General features: G+C 32.9%; 1 protein-coding gene across 7 annotated transcripts in view; it reads right to left on the bottom strand.

The window, feature by feature from the left end:
- LOC114334073 (calcium-dependent secretion activator) overlaps positions 1-24,852 on the bottom strand; it is a 303,401-nt gene that overhangs the window by 126,835 nt on the left and 151,714 nt on the right. For all 7 annotated transcript variants that reach the window (XM_050641429.1, XM_050641434.1, XM_050641431.1 and 4 more), the window contains one exon: positions 20,612-20,878. In XM_050641429.1, coding sequence (XP_050497386.1) covers positions 20,612-20,878 — 267 coding nt within the window. The remainder of the gene's footprint in view (positions 1-20,611; positions 20,879-24,852) is intronic.

The raw sequence follows: 24,852 nt of genomic DNA, 5'->3' as shown, positions 1-24,852 counted from the left end.
AATGGAAGCGAACCGTTAAACTTAGTTTTTCGTGATCTTTTTAAATGTGCATAGCAATTTTAAAAAATTCAGTTACAGGGTGTTGTTTCAATTACGTTATATTTTTTTATTAATCCGGACCTGGATTTTTGTTGTGGTTAGTATGTGGGTCGTTCCAATGTAGTAAATAAGTATTGAGTATTTTTAAAATGATTATTTAATCATTAACTTTATTAATTTATTAAGTTAATAATACCTGATTTTTAATCTGAGTTCTAAAAAATTTCAATATATTTAATTACAAAATTAAAGTCATTAAATTTTCTGCGCAAAAAATTAAAGCGGCCCTATACACTCAGTTTTTGTGCTCTTTTCAAATGTGCAAATGGATTTTGAAAATTTTAATATAGGTACAGGATGTTGTTCCAAGGTCACAATTATCTACTTAATGTTTTTTGTTAATCCGGACCTGGATTTTTCTTGCGATCGATAAATGAGTCGTTCTAATGTAGTAAATAGGTATTGATTTTTAAAATGAGTATTTGTTCATGATAATAGAATAGAATAATAGATACCTGCCTTTTAATTTTAGAATTCTTAAAAGTTTCAATATAATTTCACAATTAAAGTCATATCTACTTAATGTTTTTTTGTTAATCCGGACCTGGATTTTTCTTGTGATCGATAAATGAGTCGTTCTAATGTAGTAAATAGGTATTGATTTTTAAAATGAGTATTTGTTCATGATAATAGAATAGAATAATAGATACCTGCCTTTTAATTTTAGAATTCTTAAAAGTTTCAATATAATTTCACAATTAAAGTCATCAAATTATCTGGCCAAAAAATTTAAGCGAACCATTAAACTTAGTTTTTTGTGCTTCTTTCAAATATGTATACGGATTTTGAAAATTTCAATATACAGTGTTGTTTCAAGGTCACAATGATTTTATAATTTTCTTAGTCCTTACCTGGAGATTTATTGTGATTAGTAGTTGGATGGTTTGTGTTCTAAATGAGACATATGTGTACCAAATATTAAAAAATATACAGAATGGTTCTAAAGTTATGGGTCCAGAAAGAAATGGGCAAAACCGATAAAACACCCTGTAACTCGGTTATAAAAACCGGTGAGGCAACACATGTAGTATATCTAGAACCGCCTCAGTGTCCTCTATTCATCATTCAAGTATTTCCGTTTCCCAATGAAAAAGTGGAGGGCACATTTTTCCGGTACTTTCGATTATTTTACTTTTACTTCTAAACCAGGGTAAGAATCATTCCAATATTTTTTAATAACAACGGCCTTAGCATTTTAACATTAGCCTTGTACATTTTAAATTCGGTCCAATACTTTATTTTATTTATTTAAAAGACACTTAAACTTTAAATTGTATTTAGGTACCTCCTGAATTAGTTTATTTAATACGCCAATGGTTTAAATTTTAATTTCTTCCTTAGCATAGCTTTTGTTGTTTTTTGTCACTTTGTCACAATAAGTAAATGCTATGATGTACACACATAAAGAACATGAAATTAGAAGATTTTCTTGTGAATATCACTTGTAAGCACTAATTTATAGTCTTTGAAAATTTATTACCATGGTTTATTCCATTCCGGAGAGAGTAAAAAGACTGTTTCGTTGTATTTTATGAACAATAAATGTGGCAACATGACAGCTCTGACAGCTCAGCAATTTAATGAACTACATTAAGATAAACACGACAGTAAGAAGTATGTTTTAGAGTTAGTAATAAATTTCAGGAAGCTTAGAATGTCCGACTTTTACAGTTTTAAAAAATAATCAGTGAGGACAGAGACCGTGTAACGGGATTTAATTCAGTAATCAGAAACTTCTAAATATCCTTTCTTCAAAAAGAATTAATTAAAAAGGTTAAGAGATTTATATTTAATACGATATAGTTTTGGTTACATAATAATAACATACTAGCACGGTAAGGAGATCGGGGTCACACGCATTTTAGGTGACACAGTGAATTCTACCAACTCAGCATAAAGCATATCTATTATGATAATGTATTTAAAAACTGATATTGAAAATATATAAAAAAAAAGAACGCATGTATAAAATGTATATACCTACAAATAACACTGGATGATTAATTATTATTAAGTCTAATCAAGTTAGGCATATATCTTCATCAGCTGAGTACACATTATTGTATCTAGTCGCCAAATAAAGTAGATATGGGTATTTAAGTGTATCTTTGGTAAACAACCCTGAACTAAGGGTAAAACAACCCAACGATCACCATAACCGATCCATAGTTTCGCTTTAATACTTTTACCCGATGAATGTAATTTTTTCATACAATCACAATTGCCGTTATTGGTCTGATTAAAATCCCAGGATTTTCTATCCCAGGATTAAATCCAGTTTAACCCTTCGTTAGTCGCGCGGTCTACAATCGTAGACCACTCTCCTTTAAGTGGTCGCCAATTGCAGAAAACTGCACATATATCCCAATCCCGCTTAGTAGCTGTCACTAATACTTCCAACTTACTCAGTTTGCTAAACGCCGCGGCGCGCCGCCGATCTGTTTGCATTATTTTTTTACCATTATTCAAAGAGCACTGGTCTAAATTACGTGGGACGATGTTGTAATTGTGCACGAATTTGCAATATGTAAACAAGAAGGGCATGCCAAAGATGTGACAAATTTACTTGCACGGATCATCTCAGGGATATTTGCACTGAATGTTTGACGGACTAGAATTGTGCCCCTTTGACCATTTAATAGTTTCGTTCTTCTTTTACCTTTTAGTTCTATTCTTTATTATTCATCCCTATTAGTCATTCTATAAGTTCAAAGATAAAAAATATCTGTGTTTTTTACTAAATTGAGCTTATTTTTGTGACCATTTTCATTTACTTGCGAATAAAGACCCAACAAATCATGACCTCGCTTTTAATTTTACATTTTACCACTGTCAAAATGAGAAAAGCCAAGGAACAAAACATATCTAATATCAAAGTGCGGACATAAATATGTTATTAACCATTAGTTTGTTAATTTTGTCAAAATCCGGTATTATACGACAAAAACCCTTGGTCTACAATCGTAGACCGACACGCAATCTTTAAGTACGCGGGTTTAAAGATCGCAGACTTATTCGGCTCGCCGTCGGTGATACACGGCAGACTTAAAGTACGCGGTTTTAAAGATCGCAATCGCCGTCGGTAGCAAAAAATTTAGAAACTGTCCTCGTGGTTAAATTTTTTATTTTCTGTGTACCTAATTTTGCTGACATCTTATGTTTTTTAGTAGTTTGATTATTTTTTTGATCAGGTTTTGTTAAATAGAACAATAATTTGATTTTTTAAAAGTGTGGTAAGCTGTCAAAATCATGATGAAGTATAGCACTTGTTTTTGATCTATTTTAATTTAATACAAGGTAGGCATAAACAAACAAAATATCATAGATAAGATGGTAATATTTTCATCAGGAGGATAAAACAGCCTATAAATAATTAGGTTTACTCAACAAACAAAGGATCAAAATAATTTAGTATAGCTTAAAATAGTGTTTTGCGGTTTTCTCAAAACTTATAAAATGCAACTTGTCTCCTTTCAACAATAAACGATTGAATTTTTTCTAGGCAATTTGCTTAATTAGTGAAAATATAAGTGTAACTTTAAACGCAATAACATGATGGCTCGAGGCTCGTGGCTCGTGGCAGTGATACACCTACGGGTTACGAGTAAGATTTTAAACTTGTTGGATCGACGGCGTACTTACTCGGCGGACTTAAAGTACGCGTACTTGCGGTGATACACGCGCGAAAAAGGTCGCGAGCCATAAGTTCGCGTACTTACTCGCGTGTGTATCACCCCTTTAAGTTCGTCAGCAATAACTGCGCGCCTAACGTAGGGTTTAATTTTTCCACCGGGAAAATTAAATGTATGGACTGGTATTTTTGGTGATTGACTGGTGGGACCATTTTTTAACTGGCAATTTGGCTGGCGAAATGTATTTGCAACCACTGGAAGACGTCACTGATATTATTGAAAAAATGATCAACAATAATATATTTATGATGAAGATAATTTGCTTCTTCAACAGAACATTATCCTTTACTTTTTCGTCAATATTTAGACCAAAATTTTCCAGGACATTGGATTGGGAGGAGAGGCAGCGTAGAATAGCCTACTTGGTCACCAGATTTGTCTCCCCTAGATTTTTTTTGTGAATGCACCAAAAAAGTAAAATCTGTGGAATACTGCCCGTATCTTTAGAAGATTTACTTCAATGAATTTTTAACAAATGCTTACGACTCACTCCGCAAATGCTTCGAAATGTGGAAGAAAAAACCTTTATCACTATATGGCGCCGACGGTCATCCATTTCACCATTTGGTCCAAATAAAGTACTGGACCGAATTTAAAAATCTTATTTGACCCCCATTGATATTAAAGATTGTTGGGGTGGTTCTTACCATGGCTTAGGGGTGAAAGCAAAATAATTGAAAATACCGGAAACATCTGTCCTCTTTTATCGAAAATTGACTTGTCATGCTGCTGTATAGGTAACTCTGTTTCGTTTTCATTAGGTCACTGTATATTATATGTTTCCTTATAAAATAAGAGTGCTACTAGAGTTTCCTTATAAAAGGTAAATTTTTCTTATTATTTTTAATGTGTTCACAACAATATTTGCCCGCCGTTTAGGGAAACAATGCAGTGTTGCCACTGATCGGAATCGGCTTTTCATCGTTTTTCACGGTGAATAACAAGTAGAAAAGCACCGATGAAATAAAGGAGGTATGAAACTGAGGGTGATGATGACTACGGCTGTCGCAGCCTTCTTTCTTTCAGCCAACGTCTCCAGTCCCTTCTATCCTGCCATGGTCTCCTGGTCTCCCTAATTTTCCCCTAATTAATCCCCAATCTGTTCTTCATTTTGATTTCGTTGTTGTTTATATTCTGTCTGTCTTCATGAAAGCTCGACCATTTCGTTGGTATTGTTCCTTAGTACTAGTACACTTTTAAAGACCAAAAATAAGCATTTTTTTAAGAATTTTTTTCTCAGAACCTTTATTAAAAATGAACATAAAACTTTTTACATATTAATATCTAACTCTTAGAGAATACAAAAAATATATCCTTTTTCATGTACGTACGTACACTAATATTGTAGAGGGCGCCAAACTCGAGGCCTCGAAAAAAAATACATAGTTCCGATGGCGGACAGTTAATCTCAAGATTGGGATCTCTGAAACAAAAAAATCGTACGGCATTTGAAAAAGGAAGGTTTTTACGTAACAATTAACCACCGTTAGTGAAAAATTCTGCAAAAAAAAATTTACGGAAATTTGAAAAATTTTTGTGAAAAAATCGCCCTTTTTTCTTCAGTTTTTCATGGTTAAAAAATATTTATTTTTTGGTCAAATTGTGGTAAATTGTCACGTAAGACACCTTCCTTTTTCAAATGCCGTACGATTTTTTTGTTTTAGAGATCCCAATCCTGAGATTTACTGTCCGCCATCGGAGCTACTTCTTTCGATGCCTCGACTTTTGCGCTCTACAATATTAGTGTACGTGCATAAATGAAAAAATATATATTTTTTTGTACTCTCTAAGAGTTAGGTATTAATATGTAAAAAGTTTTATGTTCATTTCTGAGAAAAAAATTCTTGAAAAAATGCTTATTTTTGGTCTTCTAAAGTGTACTAGTACCTTAGATTTTAGTTCCCCTATATGTTCCTCCTATGTATTCGTATGTTCGTCTTTTCTTTCTTTTGTCCTTCTTCGTTTTACTTTTATGTTTCTCTCTTTGTACTTCTGCATATCTTCTGGGGATTTGATGTTTATACTTCTCACCAAAGCTTCTAATTCCTCATCTTTTATCCTATGTTTTACATGCTCATAAGTTTCTTTGGCCTTTCTAAAACCGAATTCCTGGTCAAGTCTCCTCTGGTAAAGGTCCCTTATATATTCGTCTTGCAATAAATGGATGTTGTCCTTCCTTTTTTCTTCTTCCCCTTCCTTTTCTACTTTATGGATAGGCATTCTTAAAAATTGGAGTATAGTCATAGTACTTTTTGATAGTGATATAAAATATACAGAGCTCCATTTAAAATTTCCAAATAAAAATAATGTACTTGCGTTTTGACTTAGGTACCCTGTATTCAATTTAATGAATGTTATCAAAACTAATAATTTTTATAATTTTTGACTATTATTATATAAAATTATAGATAAATTGAATAGCTAAGTTTGATATTGTTGGGTGAATGCACCAACTGATAAAATAGTTCAACATGAAAAAATAAAGATTTAAAAATCAACAACAGGGTATAAAATAGCTGGGCTGGAATTTCATTCAAATTATTTATTTCTATAAAATACGGCATTCCCAAAGCAATAGGATTTTATCTACATGGGAAAATTAGAAAGCATGGAGGAAGCATCAATCCCATATAGTTGGATTTGAACTTACGAGTACTATCCACCTAAAACGTATTTATTCCTTCGCAAATAGTTTATACGAGCGTCATTCCTAAAAAAGGGGCCCTATGCCGCTGAGAAAAAGTGCGACTGTCCCTGCAACCCTCCTTCTTTCTTATCCCGCCACTTTCGCTTCGCTGCATTACTCAGTGTCGGCCTATCGGCCTTCGAAGATTTAGGTCCCTATCGCTGTTATCGCCAATGTGAAATTCATGCTGTGATACGTTTTTTAAATGCAAAATGAATTAAACCTATTGATATTCACCGTCAGATAATCGAAGTTTATGAGTAAAAGTGCATATCTGTTCAATATGTTCGCAAATGGTGTAGGGTACATTCCATGTCAAATCACTCGGACAAAAACTTTTGGATCTCCGATTTGTCTGGTTTATAGCTTCGGGGGAACATAAAAATAAGCTCAAGCTGAAGCATTTACGCCCGAACAGTCTTCTTTTTTTTCACAAAATACCATTTTTAGCGATTTTACAGTGATTTGGTGTTTTTTACACAAATGTGTGTGTTATATCATACAGTATCAATGAAAACATAATTTTTTAATAGAATGGACGCAAAAATGTCATTATAAGGCATTATAACAAGTTATTTTGATTCAAGAACAAGTTTTTGATCAAATTTTAGTGCAGAAAACGTTAAAGTACCATTTTTTACAATTTCCTCCATTCCCAAAATACATCATCTTCAATTTGACTGAAAATTTACCCATATATATCCAAAACACAGGACTTTAAGTGGTTAAAAAGAATTTTTAAAATTTTACAATACAAAAAAAAGTTACATGCAATAATATCAGACTCAAAAGTATATGAAAATGAATTTCGACTCAATTCAAGCTTTCTGCTTAACCCAGGTATAACATACCAAAAGGCACCGCCAGGAAAACATTCCACTTTGCGGTTCAGAGTTTCAGAGAGCCCATATGAAACGAGTCTTTGTACTCTATGCAGAGTATGGCATTAACAAAATAAGAAATTTTAATCAAAACGAAACCGTAGATTTTCTTATTTTCAAAAGTATATAGTCCAGTCGGGATAGCATTTGACTTTGTATGTCGAGCTGCCCAAAATTTTATTTTTATAATCTTTAGGGGAGTCAGTAGTAGTCACGAATGAATTCCGCCGTTACGTTACCCGCCATCTTGATTTTAAAGGAGAACCGTTTTTGCTCAATATCTCCACCATTTTCAACTTTTCGACAAAAAGTGTAAGGAAGGAAATTGTTGAAAATACGATTTCCCATAATTTTGCTTTATTACAAATTTTTTTGCGTGGTCGATATTTTTCAGAGTTAAGTTTAAAATAAAAATGTACCTATACAAAAATGGAGACCATTAAATTTTATACAATTTTGATCTACATCACTTTTTTGCCAAAATCAATATTTAGATAAGGTAGTACGTATGCGGTAAAGCCGCGAACGTAAGACCTGATTGGTTTTATAGCAGTTGTTTCTGTTCAATATCTCCGCCATTTTCAACTTTACTCCAAAAATGGTAGGAACTGAAATTGTTCCAAATAAATGGTATTTACAATTACGATTTTTTTTAACAATTTTTGGTGTGAGGTTGATATTTTCTGAGTTAATTGAACGTAGAGTAGACGCCTATATTTTTGACTCTGATATTATTGCATATAACTCTTTTTGTATTGTAAAATTTTAAAAATCCCTTTAACTACTTAAAGTCCTGTGTTTTGGGTATATTTGGTCAAATTTTCAGCCAAATGGAATATTTTGGGAATGGAGGAAAATGTAAATAACGGTATTTTAACGTGTTTTCTACACTAAAATTTGATCAAAAACTTGTTTTTGCATAAAAATAACTTGTTATAATGCCTTATAAGAACATTTTTGGGTCCCTTCTATTATTTTTTTCATTCATACTTTATCATATAACACACAAATTTGTTTTAATAAATACCAAATTTCCGGCTGTGTAGGCTGTTCCGGCTTAAATGCTTCAGCTTAAGCTTATTTTTACGTTCCGGAGAAGCTATAAACCAAGTTTAAGACAAATCGGAGATCCAAAAGTTTTTTGAATCCAAAATTGAGTGGTTTGAAATGTAATCACCCGTAGAGAATTCAGTGATAGCCGGATCAAAGAACAATCTGACCAAAAAAAAAATAAAGTAAGGATGAAAATTTGGGAATAGGTACTTGAAATTGTCTATTATTATATAAGAAAAAGTTTACAATTCTACATCTCCTCCATTTTACAAAAATGGAGGGGAATACCCTTTCTCGGGAGTGAAAAAATATACATTCAAAATAAGTCTGGAATTGGATAAAATGACTAATTGTAAGCAACTTTTGTTCTATAGAGTTATTTGCGAGTGAATATGTTCATTTTTAACAAAAAAAAAAAATATGTTTTTGGACGGTTTTTCGCAAATAACTTAAAAAGTAAGTGTATTTCATCGAAAAAATATTCTTCGTAAAAATATAGCTTATAAAAAAGTGAAATTGTGTATGTATGAAGTCTGTATACCCAGTAGAAGCGGAGTTGTAGCTAATAAAAAGTAGTTCTTATTCGTCCAATTCCAAATCGAATATTTTAAAGTGAAATAACCAAAAAAGGGGGCACTTTTCCGGGAAAAACTAATTATAACTTTTTTAAAGTGTATATAAAGAGGTTTCTTTTTGTTTAAAAAAAAACTTCTAACATTAAAAGTAAGTGAGTTACGCTTAAAATATTGTTGGTCGCTTTTATTTTTTGGTAAAAAAATCACGAAAATCATCCCCTAATTAGCATCCTAAATTAAATTAATCGTTACCGCTTCACAAGTTACTTTGCTTATGTATTCTTTACATGATCTGTAAGTTTGATTGGTTCAAAGTGTTCGTTTTTGAAAAAAATTGGTTTTAAAATAAAGAAAATTTTCTAATTTTGAGAATCCCATTCAATTCAAAATTAACTTTTTGGAATTCCATTTTTTTTTCAAATTAACTTAAAAATTATTAGTAATACCAAAAATCTCAAAGAGTAATAAAATATACGTTTTGCTTTTCTGAATATTTTGGATTTTCTGTTTTCCTGGTAGACAAAAATTGGTTATGCTATGACTGTTCAAAATTTGCATCCACTCCTGATTAGTGACTCGTACTCGTTCAAGCCATTTTAACTACAGCCTTTTCAAAAACAAGTACTTTGAACCAATGTAACTTACATATCATATAAATAATACATAATAAAAGTAACTTGTGAGGCGGTAACGATTAATTTTTTTTTTTGGCTACTAATTAGGGGGTGATTTTTGCGATTTTTTTACCAAAAAATAAAAGCGGCCAACAATATTTTGACCGTAACTCACTTACTTTTAATGTCAAAAGTTTTTTAAAAAACAAAAATAAACCTTTTTTAAACATTTTAAAAAAGTTGTAATGAGTTTTCCCCAAAAAGTGCTTCGTTTTTTTGTTATTTCAAGTTGAAATATTCTATTTGAAATTTGACGAAGAAGAACCTACTTCTCATTAGCTACAACTCTGCTTCAACTGGATCAACAGACTTTTTAAATACTGCATTTGTTTCACTTTTTTATAAGCTATATTTTCGCTAAGAATATTTTTTTGATAAAATACATACTTTTTCAGTTATTTGCGAAAAACCGTTTAAAAGCATGTTTTTTTTTTGTTAAAAATGAACGTATTCACGCGAAAATAACTCGAAAATTATTGACTTAGTGAAAAAACTCTATAGAAGAAAAGTAGCTTAGAATTAGTCATTTTATCCAATTCCGGACTATTTTGAATGTATATTTTCACCCACGAGAAGGGGGTATTCCCCTCCATTTTTGAAAAATGGAGGGGATGTAGAATTGTAAACTTTTCTTATATAATAATAGACAATTTCAACTGCCTATTCCCAACTTTTCATCCTTTCTTTATTTTTTTGGAGGTTTTCGTAAAGTTTTGTGTTTCTTGATCACGATGAATCTAAAGGCCTTCCGGTCCGACCATTTGCAAACATGTTGGACGGATATGCACTTTTACCCATAAACTTCGATTAACTGACACTGAATGTCAATAGGTGAAATCCATTTTGCATTTAAAAAACGTATCACAGCATGAATTTCGCATTGGCGGTAACAGATCGGGACTCCCATATTCGGAGGCTGCTATGCCGACACTGAGTAATGCAGTAAGGCGAAAGTGGATAAGAGAGACGGAAAGTTGATGTGTAAAGCAGTATTGCCAGATTTCTCCCAGTACGTCGCACCCTTTCTCAGCGAAATTGGGAACCTTTTTCACGAATGATCCTCGTATTTTATTGAACGTGACTGTTGTCGAAATATTCAATATCAAAGTCAAAGGCATTGAATTTCAGATTATTTTAAGTGAAAAAACTGTCGATTCTTAATAAGCTCATATTTACTATTTAAAGACGAACAGCTATAGGTAGAAAAAGTTATCAAATAAATCGATGCTTTTGTTCAATTGAAATACTTACTCCTCCTAAGATAATGTCATTCATGTTTAAGACGATAGTCCAATAACCTACGTAACTAATTTGTTAAAAAGATTGGGCCATTAATAAAACACATTAAAGGACTTGCGTCTCGTGACAGCAAATGCGAGTACGACCAGTGCCGCGCCAGCACGTGTTAGCGCCTGTGTGCAAAACATTTAACGACGCCCAAAAATACGCATTTTTTTTAATGAACAATTATTTATTGTAACCAAACAAAAATAACTAAAAATTCTCATACATGCAACAGGAAAAGAAACGAAGTTAAAATAATTAAGTAAAAATAAATCTTTGGCGTATCAACATAAAAAACTAAAGATACAGGTAAACATGAAAATAAATATCTATTTCAGAAAAAATTCACTTTTCGCGCCTTCAGTTCGGAAAATATTTTTAAACATGGTGAATATCATCTAATATTGACTACTCTGTAGGAATGATAGATAAATTTGTCAACCGCTCTTGACTGATGGTCGATTTTAAATAATATTTTATAAGTTTCAGTTTAGAAAGAGATCGTCCAGCAGTGGCAACAGATATGGACAAAATGCGAAGAGCTATTGTTAAATTTGGGTAAACTTAAGTTAATTCAAGTATCATGCCAGAGATGCAGAGACGTCAATTGCGACATATACGCATGTCTGGTTGATTACGAGATAGCGTTTGATCGGGCACAGCACGCCAAAATAATGTAAATACTAAAAGAAGCAGGATAGGAATTAACAACCAAAATCTGAAAATATTTAGAAACATTTACTGGAGTCGGAGTCAGACTGCAAACCTCAGAGTTAAAAGTGAACACACCGAATACATGAAACACATGCGTGCCATCATTATTTAATTATTTTAATGCGGTGGTCTCCAATACACGCCGTACGCAGCATCCGGCGTCTATTGGATCCCACCGGCTAAGTCGATGGTCACTAAAATTCACCCTGTCCTGTAATTTGAATTTGTTTTAGAATTACTCTTTTTTAACTATTTTCGGTTGTAAGATAGTTTTTGTCCTTCAAAGTTTCACAGTCTAATAAAGGCTGAAACTGTATAATTCATATATTTCTTTAAACAAATTGTCTCCCTCTAGATCTAGATGATCATTATATCTCAGTTTTTTTTCCAAATTTCTACACAAAAGTTTTATTGTGAGTTTTCTGTACTGTCGTTCAAATTATGTAAAAATTTGAAAAAATTAACATGATTTTCCAATATGAAAATCTTTCATTTACTGACATTAATGCTTGCTCGACAACACAATAAAAGAAATTAACTGTGAATGACATTTTAGGATCCAAAATCGGTTCGTCTTTATATTTGTAATCGAACTGTCAGCTTTTTTTCGAAGCCGTAACTGTGTGGTTGGTTGATGTCTGAGCTCCACATCCAGTTTCTGTGCAGTTTCATTTGCTGTAGTAATAACATCATTAAATTTGCTATCTGTCCGAAACTCGAGCAACAATTGTTTTATCTCTTGTAAAGCATTTAAGGCCAGCTGCATATTCATTGTTTTTTATTATAAAATTGCAACTTTCATCAGAACTTTATACCATAGGTATGTAGACTGAGCAACTGAGCATATGAATGTAAATGTTGATATTTTATCTCCTACACATAGATTGATATTTTGAATCACGATCTTTATCCGAATGTGTTATATCACATAAAGCATAACAAATTTCTGAGAAAATTTGGTATAATGGCTTTAAAGCATCAATTCTGCTCTGCTGAACCAGCGTATATTAGATAAATGCTTAAAGCCAGACTTGCAAAGTGTTGTTTTATGATATCCCAACGTTTGGTAGAAGCTGAAAAAAAATGGGTAAGTGTTATTTAACCGCCTAAAATTTTTGTGAAAACTCTAGTGTCGCCCCTTAATTGCTGGCGCCTGTGTGCGCCGCACACATTGCACACGTGAGCGGCGCGGCGCTGAACATTTATTGTTTATGAAAAATAAGATGAAAAAAAAGTTAATAAAAGCCGTAAAAGAAGAATAAAGAAAAATAAATGCAGCGATGTAGATAGAGAAGGAAGGATTGAGAACATTTAACAGATAATTTTTGTGGTGCTATATAATGCTGATGAATTTTTCACAAAGATGCAAAAGAAGAAGAGATAATGATTACAGAGACATCAATTATTTTGTGAACAAACAAACAAGTACAAAATAGTACACACTCTACAGAGTCTAAGTAATACCTACATTTAAATAACATCAATTTATTTACAAAAATTGTTCAAAGAAAAGTAAATTCTTTGTATTCAGTAAATATGGCTTGCAAATTTTAGAAGCCTCGGAGGTGTAACCAGAGAAGGTTCTCATTGTTTTCATTCTGGTGGGATGTAGAATGTCATTATGTTGTTTTATATGCCATTAGAGTGAAAACTTAGTCTTTTTGCTAGCAGTTGCCGCTAGGGCATCTATGCCATTTCGTTCGTTGCAATCCGGGACTGCACGCTGGGGTTTGTTTTGGTTGGATCAGAGAGAGCAGCATATGTGCCTCCTGATGAGAGACTAATAAGTTTCGAAACCGGTAGAGGTGCTTGCAGCACTCTCTGATTGAATTAGATTCATTTTTAAATAAAAACTTTATTTTTTGCGATATGCCTAAAAATACAAACGCTATAGAATGCTGTGAATACAGAACAATATCATTTAGTCTAGGCGCCAGAGGGGTCACCGTGTCCTTTTCAATTCTGATGGACAAACTCAACGGTTTCTTATGGATTTTTGGCTGCTGATTACGAATTTCGAGGGTGGATTTCGATCCGAGTTGGTCAAAAAATTGTTATAAATAATTTAATTGTTTATAATGCTCTAGCTCAAAAATTAAAAGAGATAAAAAGAATGTTTCAAATAAAATTTGTTCGCTAAAAAAAACGAAGAAAAAAACGTTTATTAAACTTAAATCAAACAATTATAACTAAAGATATTGTAAAATTAGTGCATAATGCAGATTGCAAATTGCAAAATAAGTATTTTTCGAAGCTTTATTGATCGTAACTCTGCTTCTACACATGCAAATGAGCCTTGGAAGGTATCATTTTAAAGCTTCAGTAACAGGCTTCCAAACAAAGTTTGTTAAGATATTTTATCTTCATTTTTTTTTAAGTTATACCCGTTTGAAGTTATAATTTTCTTAAAAAAATTGTACGTTAATTTGTTTATAAGGGTTTCAAGTAAATTTGAGCTGTAAACATTTATACTTTAATTAACGATAATGATAGTAGAACTCAAAAGGAATAATTTGAGCTTAAGAAAATGTTCGTAAGTTTATTTTTGGTCAAGATATCGATATTTTAATTTCGCGCTATGAGGCGCAACATTGCCTGACAGTCAAGTATTTTTCGACGCTTTATCGATCGTAACTCGGCTTTTACGCATGTAAATGAGCCAATATGTGACATCCATATCAAAATGGATCGAGTTATTTTGCGACATCATCATTGCATATAAAACGAGCATTTATGTTGTGGTGGCATACACACAATTGACGTGCCTTGATGATGCTGCAAAAGAACTAGATCCACTTTATATGGATACTAACCACTATCCACTGGATATCTATATGATATAGATTATATCTATATCATATATTATACAGTGTGTCAATTTTAAAACTTACAATGGCTATATCTCACGAACAAAAGCTGATATCGAAAAATGCTTGAAACCGTTTCTAGGATAGTAAGGGGGAACTAAAATGACATGAAAGAGAACTCACCCCCATCAACCCCCTAGGCCCCACCCATCACAACCAAAAAAGTTTAAATTGCAAACCCCTACTTGTGATACATCATTGAAAAGGCTATAAAAAATGCTATTCGATGGTATAAATAATAATTATACAGGGTGAAGCAATAACTGTAAAACTTTGGCTTAAATGAAAAATTTAATAAGGTTTTGTAGAATTACAAATTTATTAAAAATGTCAATTAAGTAAATATTTAATGTGAATTCCGTTGTTTGGTAAACAATAATACAGCCTATTTTCAAATTCTGCACGAAATTTAGCAAATGTTCAAGTAATAGGGCGACATGCTTGAGTAATTCTTTCTCGGAATTCCCCAAGTGAAGCAAGTTAAGTTTTATAAACAACTGATTTAGGGTAACCCCATAGAACAAAGTAATATACTATCCTATTATAAAAAGTACTATCCAATGGTATAAATAATAATTATACAGGGTGTTAATATCAGCTGGCTTACTATGACTTTTGTATTTGTAATGCTATCTCCCGGACTATTATTTTAAATGGTAAGTGTCCGCTCGTACCTTTTTTTTAATTAAAACTTAATTTGCCATTTTTGCCTTAAATCAGTTGTTTATAAAACTAACTTGCGTCACTTGGGAAATTGCCAGAAATGATTACTCAAGCATGTCGCCCTATTACTAGAAAAACATTTGTCAAATTTCGTGCAGAATTTGAAAATAGACTTTATTAGGTATTGTTTACAAAACAACGGAACCCACTTTGAACATTTACTTAATTGACATTTTTATCAAATTTGAAGTTCAACAAAACCTCATTAAATTTTTCATTTAAGCCAAAGTTTCACAATTATTACTTCACCCTGTATAATTATTATTTATACCATTGGATAGCATTTTTTATAGCCTTTTCAATGATGTATCACAAGTAGGGGTTTGCAATTTAAACTTTTTTGGTTGTGGTGGGTGGGGCCTAGGGGGTTGATGGGGGTGAGTTCTCTTTCATGTCATTTTAGTTCCCCCTTACTATCCTAGAAACGGTTTCAAGTATTTTTCGTTTTCAGCTTTTGTTCGTGAGATATAGCCATTGTAAGTTTTAAAATTGACACACTGTATAATTAGACTCTGAAGCCCCAGAAAGTTTAGTTTTCCTGCCTACAAGAACAGACTTAGTATGTACTCACCATGTAACTGTAAAAATTGCTCTAAGAACTTATGCAGATGTAAAAAAGCTGAGATTCCCTGGATATCTCGATTCAGATGCATGAAACAATAAGTTTATAAAAATAGTATTAAGAAATAATATCAACTTACTTTTTAGTTCTACATATTTCTAAAATAGTAGTCTTTAATGTTTTTTTCTCTTTAGTACAAAAAATAGAAGACAAAGTAAATAGAATGAAAGGTGATACGAGGTACAGTATGATGATTTAATTATAAGAGATACAATTTTATTGGGATCTTTAAAAATAAAAAATTAAGATAACGTATATATACATATGGTAGGGGAGCCCAAACGGGGATTTTTGCAGTTACTCGAGCGCGTCAGATTATCATATGGGGAGAAACCTGGTGCCCTGCAGATGTACCTCTACCATATATTAGCTCTTAACACAAGGAAGTTCGTTAAGGGGGGCCCGAAAAAAAAATCTATCCTTAAAAATACTTGAAATTGTCAGATTAAGATAAGGTAAGTTAAGTACATGCAAAAGAGTATATATTTAAAAAATCTGACGATTTGAGCGGGGCGTAAGGAAATAGGTGAGTTAAAAAGTTTCACAAAAAAAAGCGAATAATTCGCGAAATGAACGTTAGATCGAAAAACTAAAAAATACGTGTTCAATATTTTTCAAAAATCTATCGAATGGTACAAACATGACACCCTACGGAGAGGGGTGGGGGTAAATTTAAAATTTTAAATACAAATCCCGCGATATTTCGCAAAATGAACATTAGATCGAAAAACTGCAAAATACACTTAATCAATATTTTTGATAAATCTATCGAATGGTACCAAACGCGACCCCCCACGGAGGTGAGGTGGGGGGTTACTTTAAAATCTTAAATAGGAGCCCCAAATTTTTATCCCAGATTTGGATTCTTTACGTAAAAATAAGCAACTTTTATTCGAAACATTTTTTTGAACTATGGATAGATGGCGCTATAATCGGAAAAAACGATTGTTGGAAATGGAAAATTAAATTAAAAAATGGCAAGCGCCCACTAAAATGGAAAACTTTACTTAACTTTTTTTGGTTTTAGAACCTACTCTTCACAACCCAATAGGTCCCCAAAGCGCTCGAGTGACTGCACATTTAGCATACTTTTCTCCCCTACCATAGAAATTATAATTTGCATCGAGAAGTTAGCGCGTGAACCTTTACGCGGTGAGCCGATGTTGCGCCTCAGAGCGCACTATTAAAATATGGATATCTTGGCCAAAAATAAACTTACAAATATTTTCGTAAGCTTAAAATTTTCTTTTTGAGTTCTTCTATCATTATTGTTAATTAAAGTATAAATGTTTATAGCTTAAATTTGCTTGAAATCCTTATAAACAAATTAATGTACAATTTTTTTAAGAAAATTATTATTCAAATGAGTATAACTTTAAAACAAATGAAGATCAAGTAATTTAACAAACCCTGTGTGGAAGCCTATTAATTATGCTTTAAAATGAGACCTTCTAAGGCTCATTTGCATGCATAGAAGCCAAGTTATGATAATTTTACAATATCTTGAGTTCTTATCGTTGGATTTAAGTTTAGTAAACGATTTTTTCTTCGTTTTTTATTAGCGAACAAATTTTATTTGAAGCATTCTTTTTTATCTCCTTTAATTTATGAGCCAGAGCCTTATAAACAATATATAAACAATTAAATTGTTTATAACAATTTTTTGACCACTCGGATCGAAATCCACCCTCGAAATTCGTAATCAGCAGCCAAAAATCCATAAGAAACCGTTGCGTTTGTCCATCAGAATTGAAAAGGAAACGGTGACCTCTATTTGGCGCCTAGACTAATTAATAGGTTATGTTCTCAGATTATTCTTAAAGACACTGTAAGAAGGAATCAGTTTAGGTTCAGAAACGGACTAGGAACCAGAGAGGCGTTATTTCTTCTAATGTGATAGCTCAAAGATACATGGATATGGATGTAGATGTGCATGTTTGTTACGTTTATTTTGATCAATCATTTGATAAAGTAAGACATGAAAAATTAGTTCAAATTCTAAAAACAAAAATACAAAAGGGATTTAAGAAATAATCAGCCCTGTGATGTAACAAACCCGTTATAAATAACGTGTACACGTTATGTTAACATAACGTTTGATTATAACAGCCTGTATAACGTGTTGCCAAAAATTAGATGTGAGATGTGATGTATCACTTCGTGCACGTTATCCAGCATGTTATTTTCAAAACTTAAAAGTATGTATCGTCTTGCGCGACAAGAATAACAGTATACCGAAATTGAATACGTTAGAGAAAGACAGACATAAACATGCAGCGTGCGGCGAAGTAAGCATCTTGTTCATCGCACTTGCACATCTGGCCTGGCCCTGGCACCAAAACCAAGATGTTATTTGAAATTCCCAGCCCTCGGTCCGTGAGGTGTTCTTTCTATTGTGCAGTTTATTTAATTTTTGTTTGTCGTATTGTTTCAAAGATTGAAAAACTACAAAACGAACATTCAAATGGATTTACCCAATCTGGCCAAACTGGTCTCTTATGGTCTGTATGTTTTCTTCATTTATATGAATAAAATGTTTTTGTTTACAAATAACATAACATTAAAAAATAATACACTATTTCTAAAAAATAACTTTCAAACACTAACAAACCTTCTAATAGCATCATCTAATTATTTTAATAACCCGACGTTTATAATCTGACAAAATTCTGGAATGAATTGTCCATTTTTTATATTTATTTATTCTTTATACTACACGTTATTTTATAACAAGAGGTTAAACAGGTCCCGTTAAAATGAACCTGTTACGTTACCACATAACGTTTTTGAGAAACGTTATTTGTCATACATCACATCAATTTGTAGAATTTAACGTAAATGGAGGATAACACGCACGTTTTTATAACGTGTTTGATACATCACAGGGGTGAATAACAGACCTTTACTGGAACTAAAGAGCACAAATTGTAATAGATAACAAACTCAGTTCAGAAATTGAAATCACGAGACGAGTTAGGCAGAAATGTATTATGTTTCCATTACTATTTGAATCTACACATAGGTAAAGTGATGCATTATTGAAGAAGTATAAGTATCTGACAGTAAAACAGCTTAAAAATGGGAAATCCCCGGTCCCGGCGGAATATCAGCAGAATTGATAAAAAATGGAACGCAGAAATTGGTTAGATCTCTTGCATACATATTCACAAAATACGTCAATGGAGAAAGCATCCCAGAGGAATGGAAAACAGCTTTCATTACCTCGATACATAAAAAAGGTAACAAATTAGACTGCAATAACTACCGAGGGCTATCAGTAACGAGTACGGTGAGTAGGATATATAAAAGAATAATCAGAGATATGATCGAAGAAGAATACAAAACCCAAGAAATGGACTAAGAAAACATAAAAAGGACTGAATATATGGTAATAACAAAATATACAAACAAACATACTTTTTGGAGATATCTGATAAAAACTGTTCATAAATACAAATATCGGGGAACCTGTATTTCAGAAAATAATGATCAAACAACAGAAATACGGACCAGGATAGAAATAGGAAGAAATGCGTTCGTGAAAATGAGTGACAGAAGGATGCTTAGAATGGCATGGACACAGGAAAACGAGAAATAGGCAAATAATACGAAATAATAAACACGATAAAAATAAGAAAGTTACAATAGCTGGGACAAGTAATGAATCATACCATGAAAGTATGGACTATGATCTATAAGACTACCCTAAAACCCTTTTTGATGTAGGACACTGAATGTTGGGCAGTTAAAAAAGAGGGACAACAAATTCATATTGGAAAAATGAGGATGGTTATCTGGGAGGAAAGCAATAAGCATGGTGATGGTCAATGTGTAATCTATGTGTAATTTGAAGTATACAGTTGAGTCCGGGAATCTTTACTCGTGAGTCATCATTTAAAGCATACGAAATAAGTCGATGATAAGATGATAAGTCGGAAGTCGGAAGTAAATTGAAATTTACTAAACGCAACAGCAAGTGACAGTAAGTAACTTGCTGTTGCGTTTACTAAATTTCAATTTCCGACTTATCATCGACTTATTTCGTAAGCTTTAAATGATGACGCACTGGTAAAGATTCCCCGACTCAACTGTAAATGCAATCAAGTCAAAAAAATTAATGATTAAATGTCTTTATGCTTAAATCTCTTCACAAGAACAATGCCGCAGCATCTTATTAGATATGTATTTTTCATAATGAAATAGATATATGTAGATCTGTCAAAGAGAAAGATGTATGTACAGTATAACATAAATAATACAGTATATTAGTAGGAAAGGGTAGAAAAATGTAAGCTTTTGAATTAAATTCCTTTGCTTACAGCACCTAGAGCAGTTAAAAGGAAGATAGGTTACTTACCATATAAAAAACTGAGTATTTAACACTAAAAAGTTAAAAGCTATGAGTTCCTAAAATTGTCATTATGATGCTCGGATTCTATACGACACTTGCAGATTCGCGGCTCGTGTCGTATCCATCATACTCGCATCATAATGACCGTCATTAAATGCTCGTTGCATAATATAATATAGCGACTGTTTTATTACACAGTGTGTTGAGAAATTGAGACACAGTTGTGTGTTGAAAACGCATAACAGTAGTGCAGTATTAAGCAGCAAAATATAGAAATGTGTTTTATTAAAATTATTTAAATCTTGGCTTACTTCATATCAACTACACCATATAAGTTGTAGATATTTTCAAGGTGTCATTTGTTTTTATTAAAATATTGTATGATTTTACCTTTGATGAAAGTGGAGTTGGCTTCAGTATAACTTTTCCCAGCTCTTTGTCTTCTAGTGCTAACATACCAGGGTTTTCAGTATATAATTTTACTTTAACTATGGGTAGAGGGTGAGTGGTACAAAAGTCTCCTTGGGTATCCCACATGGGTTTAGATGCTTCCGCTTGGTCGGTTTGCAATTTTTCGCCGTTTTCCACTTCCATGGTGCAGTATACTATACGATTTGTTGCTAAAGACTTTAACCCTCTCACTTCCATTACTATTACCTATATCAATACATAGATATTTTAATAATAGATATTTTAATAGATCCACCATTTATGCAATATTATTTGTTATCAGACAGATAGCGGAAAAATCAATAGAATTTAATAAACCTGCATATATGTGTTTCGTCGATATGACCAAGGCTTTTGACAGAGTACGATTAAAGGGCGTGTTAGAAATAATGGGAGAAAAAGGGCTAAACCACAGGCTAATTAACCTAGTATAGTCGGTTCGCTAAACTCAGACACAACTGGCTAGTGATTTTAGTCTGTAATTTTTTTGTTTTTTGCCAATTTTGCCAAAATTGACAAAATTACTACCTATTTAGTAATTATTAACTATTTAGTAACTATTTTTTGCCAATTTTACAAAATTGGCAAAATTACTTACTAAAATCACTAGCCAGATGTGTCTGAGTTTAGCGAACCGACTATAAACGATATTAACAAACGATGTAAAACAAAAATAAGAGTAGGACATTTGACAACAGAAGACATAGTTATAAACACAGGAATCCGTCAAGGTGATTCACTGAGCCCTTTCATATTTAATTTAATACTGGACAAACTAATAGAAAACCTTCCCAGAACAGATGGATTTAAGATTGGTAACACATTCTTTAGAAAAAAAAATAGTTGAAAGACTGATAAGTTTGTACACACTTGAATGAATAGAGGAAATAAAAAATGTAGTATATCAAAGTGTGTAAATAGTTTATTTCTTTAGCTGAGCGCTTTCGACATAAATGTCATAATCGGAGCTAATGGTCAATTGTTAAAAAAGTACCGCTACAAAATTGAGGTGTTAACATTTGCATCTTGTGAAAATAACTTTTGGTTGGATATCCTCCGTACAACCCCAAACAGCAAAAACAGAAAAACGGCCACATTACACGTTACACAAACACATTATTTATTTTTTTTTATTTATTTTTATTTTATTTATTTTTATTTCCTCTATACATTCTTTAGAGTCGTTTGCTACGCTGACGATGCTGTCCTTATCGCCGATTCTGAAGACAATCTCAAAAGGCTACTGCATGCATTTAATACTAAAGCTAACGAACTAAATATCTTCAACACCGAGAAGACTAACTGCCTAGTAATTTCCAAAGAACCGATAAGATGCAAATTAGAAATTGACTCCAAAACTATGGAACAGAGTTTAGCGAACCGACTATAAACGATATTAACAAACGATGTAAAACAAAAATAAGAGTAGGACATTTGACAACAGAAGACATAGTTATAAACACAGGAATCTGATTCACTGAGCCCTTTCATATTTAATTTAATACTGGACAAACTAATAGAAAACCTTCCCAGAACAGATGGATTTAAGATTGGTAACACATTCTTTAGAGTCGTTTGCTACGCTGACGATGCTGTCCTTATCGCCGATTCTGAAGACAATCTCAAAAGGCTACTGCATGCATTTAATACTAAAGCTAACGAACTAAATATCTTCATCAACACCGAGAAGACTAACTGCCTAGTAATTTCCAAAGAACCGATAAGATGCAAATTAGAAATTGACTCCAAAACTGTTGAACAGGTGAATCACTTCAACAGGTGAATCACTTCAAATATCTTGGAGCGGAAATAACAAGCTATGGAAATCTCTCAAAAGAGGTCAGAGAACAAACAATGAAAGCAGCTAGAATCTCGGGATACCTGAAAGAAATCGGATGGAAGAACAAATATCTATATACTTAAAGCAAAGTCAAAATATATAAAACAACAATAAGACCTATTATAACATATGCGGTAGAAACAAGACCAGACACAAATAGAACGTTACAAATGATGAGAACAGTTGAAATGAGAACACTAAGAAGTATACAAGGCAAAACTCTACATGCCAGAATAAGAAGTGAAGACATCAGACAAAACTGTGGAGTACAGGACATAGGAAGGTGGGTCAGACAGAGAAGAAGATATTGGAACATACATATAAAGAGAATGGAGGACAGCAGATTCGTTCAAATCGATCAAAAGACCACAGGGTAGACCACTAAAACGATGGCGAGAGTGCTGGACCTCATCGTCCGGGGAAGACTTAATGGCAATGAACACTAATGAACAGGCAGTAGCCTACTAGCATGATCGATCATGCTAGAAAGAAGAAGAAGATAAAGAGGTATTTTAATGCTAATGTATGCAGAATAAAAGGCTATAAAAATATGACAATATAAAAAATACATTTTGGCCAAAAATTCAAGAGTTCGTCGTTATACCAAAAGTAACCTATCTACAATTTACTTTATAGAAAAAGAATAAGAATATGAGAAGAGGATAACCTATTTAGCCCAAGGGGTACCCCCGTTAAGATAATCCTCAGAGACAATCACTCCTCAAACCCAACGTTTGGGGGGGGGGGGTTTAAATATATTTGGGAAACATAGTTTACATACTGCAACCTGTCAAAATGGAGGGTTGCTAGGGCAGGGTTGTTAGGGTTGCACAACTCACAGCAGTAAATAATTATGCAGATCCGTACTAACTTCCAGAGAAAAGATATTCATAAAGGAACGAGGAAAATACTAGGAACTAACGAAGCCAATCAAATTGAACACATCTTCATTTCAAGAAGATGAGCAACAGACTTAGGTAGCTAATGTCAGCACGTTAGAATAGATGGAGAACTGAGTCCCCTGTTTGACATCAACATGGGAATGAGACAGGGAGAAGCACAATCAACGTGCAGTTCAACCTAGATCTTGAGACAGTTATCAGAAAAACCAATGTAACCGGCCATATAAATACCAAAACAGTACAAAATACTGCATATGCAGATGGTGTTGCTATCATTCGTAGAAGCAAGCCACGACTAATTGAAGTGTCCAAGGAAATTGATCCTAAAGCACGAAAAAGAGGGCTTAAAATAAACGAAACAGAAACAAAGTACATGATCGCCAAAAGAATACCTGACAATGAAAATAATACCGCAATACTATTGAACTGGATGTGGATCCTTCACATATCTGGACGCAGAAAGCAATCAGAAGAATTCCGTAAGTAGCGAAACGTATTTTCGGTGGGAATCGTATAAACTATGCTAATAAAAGATTGGTGACATCGAAATTATTTTAGACAAAAGGACCAAAATGACTATCTACAGAACATTGAGTAGACCCGCAGTAACCAATGGTTGTGAAACCTGGGTAATGCCGAAAAAGATGAAGCCCAACTCAGGACATTCGACAGAAAGATACTGAGAAAAATAAGCAGGGTGAGTCATGAGGAACTATACATACTCCTACCTCGTATAGAGGCTCCTATGGAGAATAACAAATGACCATTAAAAAGTGTCTGCTCCCATTGTTTAATAATATACAGGGCGAGTTTCGCATTTTGACCAAAATTTGTGTTCGTCATAATTTTTGAACGGTCAATTTGTCTCTTATTTTGGTCAATCGTTACACTATTACCACCTAATCAACTGATTTATTCAAACTAGAAAAAAATCAGGTCCGGCTTTAAAAAATTAGTTCGTTTGGGTCTTAGAAATAATTTCACCCTGTATACGCTTTTTGAAAAGTCTAATACATATGAATATTACAAATTAGACAAATAGGCAATTAAAATGGCATATTTATTTTTGGTAGTGGATAGGCAGCCGGTACCGGTGACTTGTTCTGTAGCCGGTAGTTGCTTATTATTAGTCTAATCTAAATCAAGGTCTATGTTTAGTTTAGGTTATGTTTATGTACGCTTCGTATGCTCCTGTGTTTGTTTTGTTTAAAGTTTTAAGCATTGAATTAAAGGTTGAAAGACCAAAAGAACAATATGTAATCGTAATTGGTTTACAAAAAAAAAAAGAAAATGAAAAGCCTATCCGATGAAGTTGAATTTAAAAAACAAATAGATTCTAATCTCTTCCAATCTTGTTTCGGTATCAATTTTAAAACTGTGGTAACTTGTGAAACATGGAAATCTATACAGGATATTGTTCATGCAGAAAAGCAGAGTTT

The sequence above is a fragment of the Diabrotica virgifera genome, chromosome 10 (assembly GCF_917563875.1).
Source record: "Diabrotica virgifera virgifera chromosome 10, PGI_DIABVI_V3a".
Classification (NCBI taxonomy): domain Eukaryota; kingdom Metazoa; phylum Arthropoda; class Insecta; order Coleoptera; family Chrysomelidae; genus Diabrotica; species Diabrotica virgifera.
The sequence above is the reverse complement of the archived record's forward strand: the minus strand, read 5'-3'. Positions and strand labels throughout refer to the sequence as shown.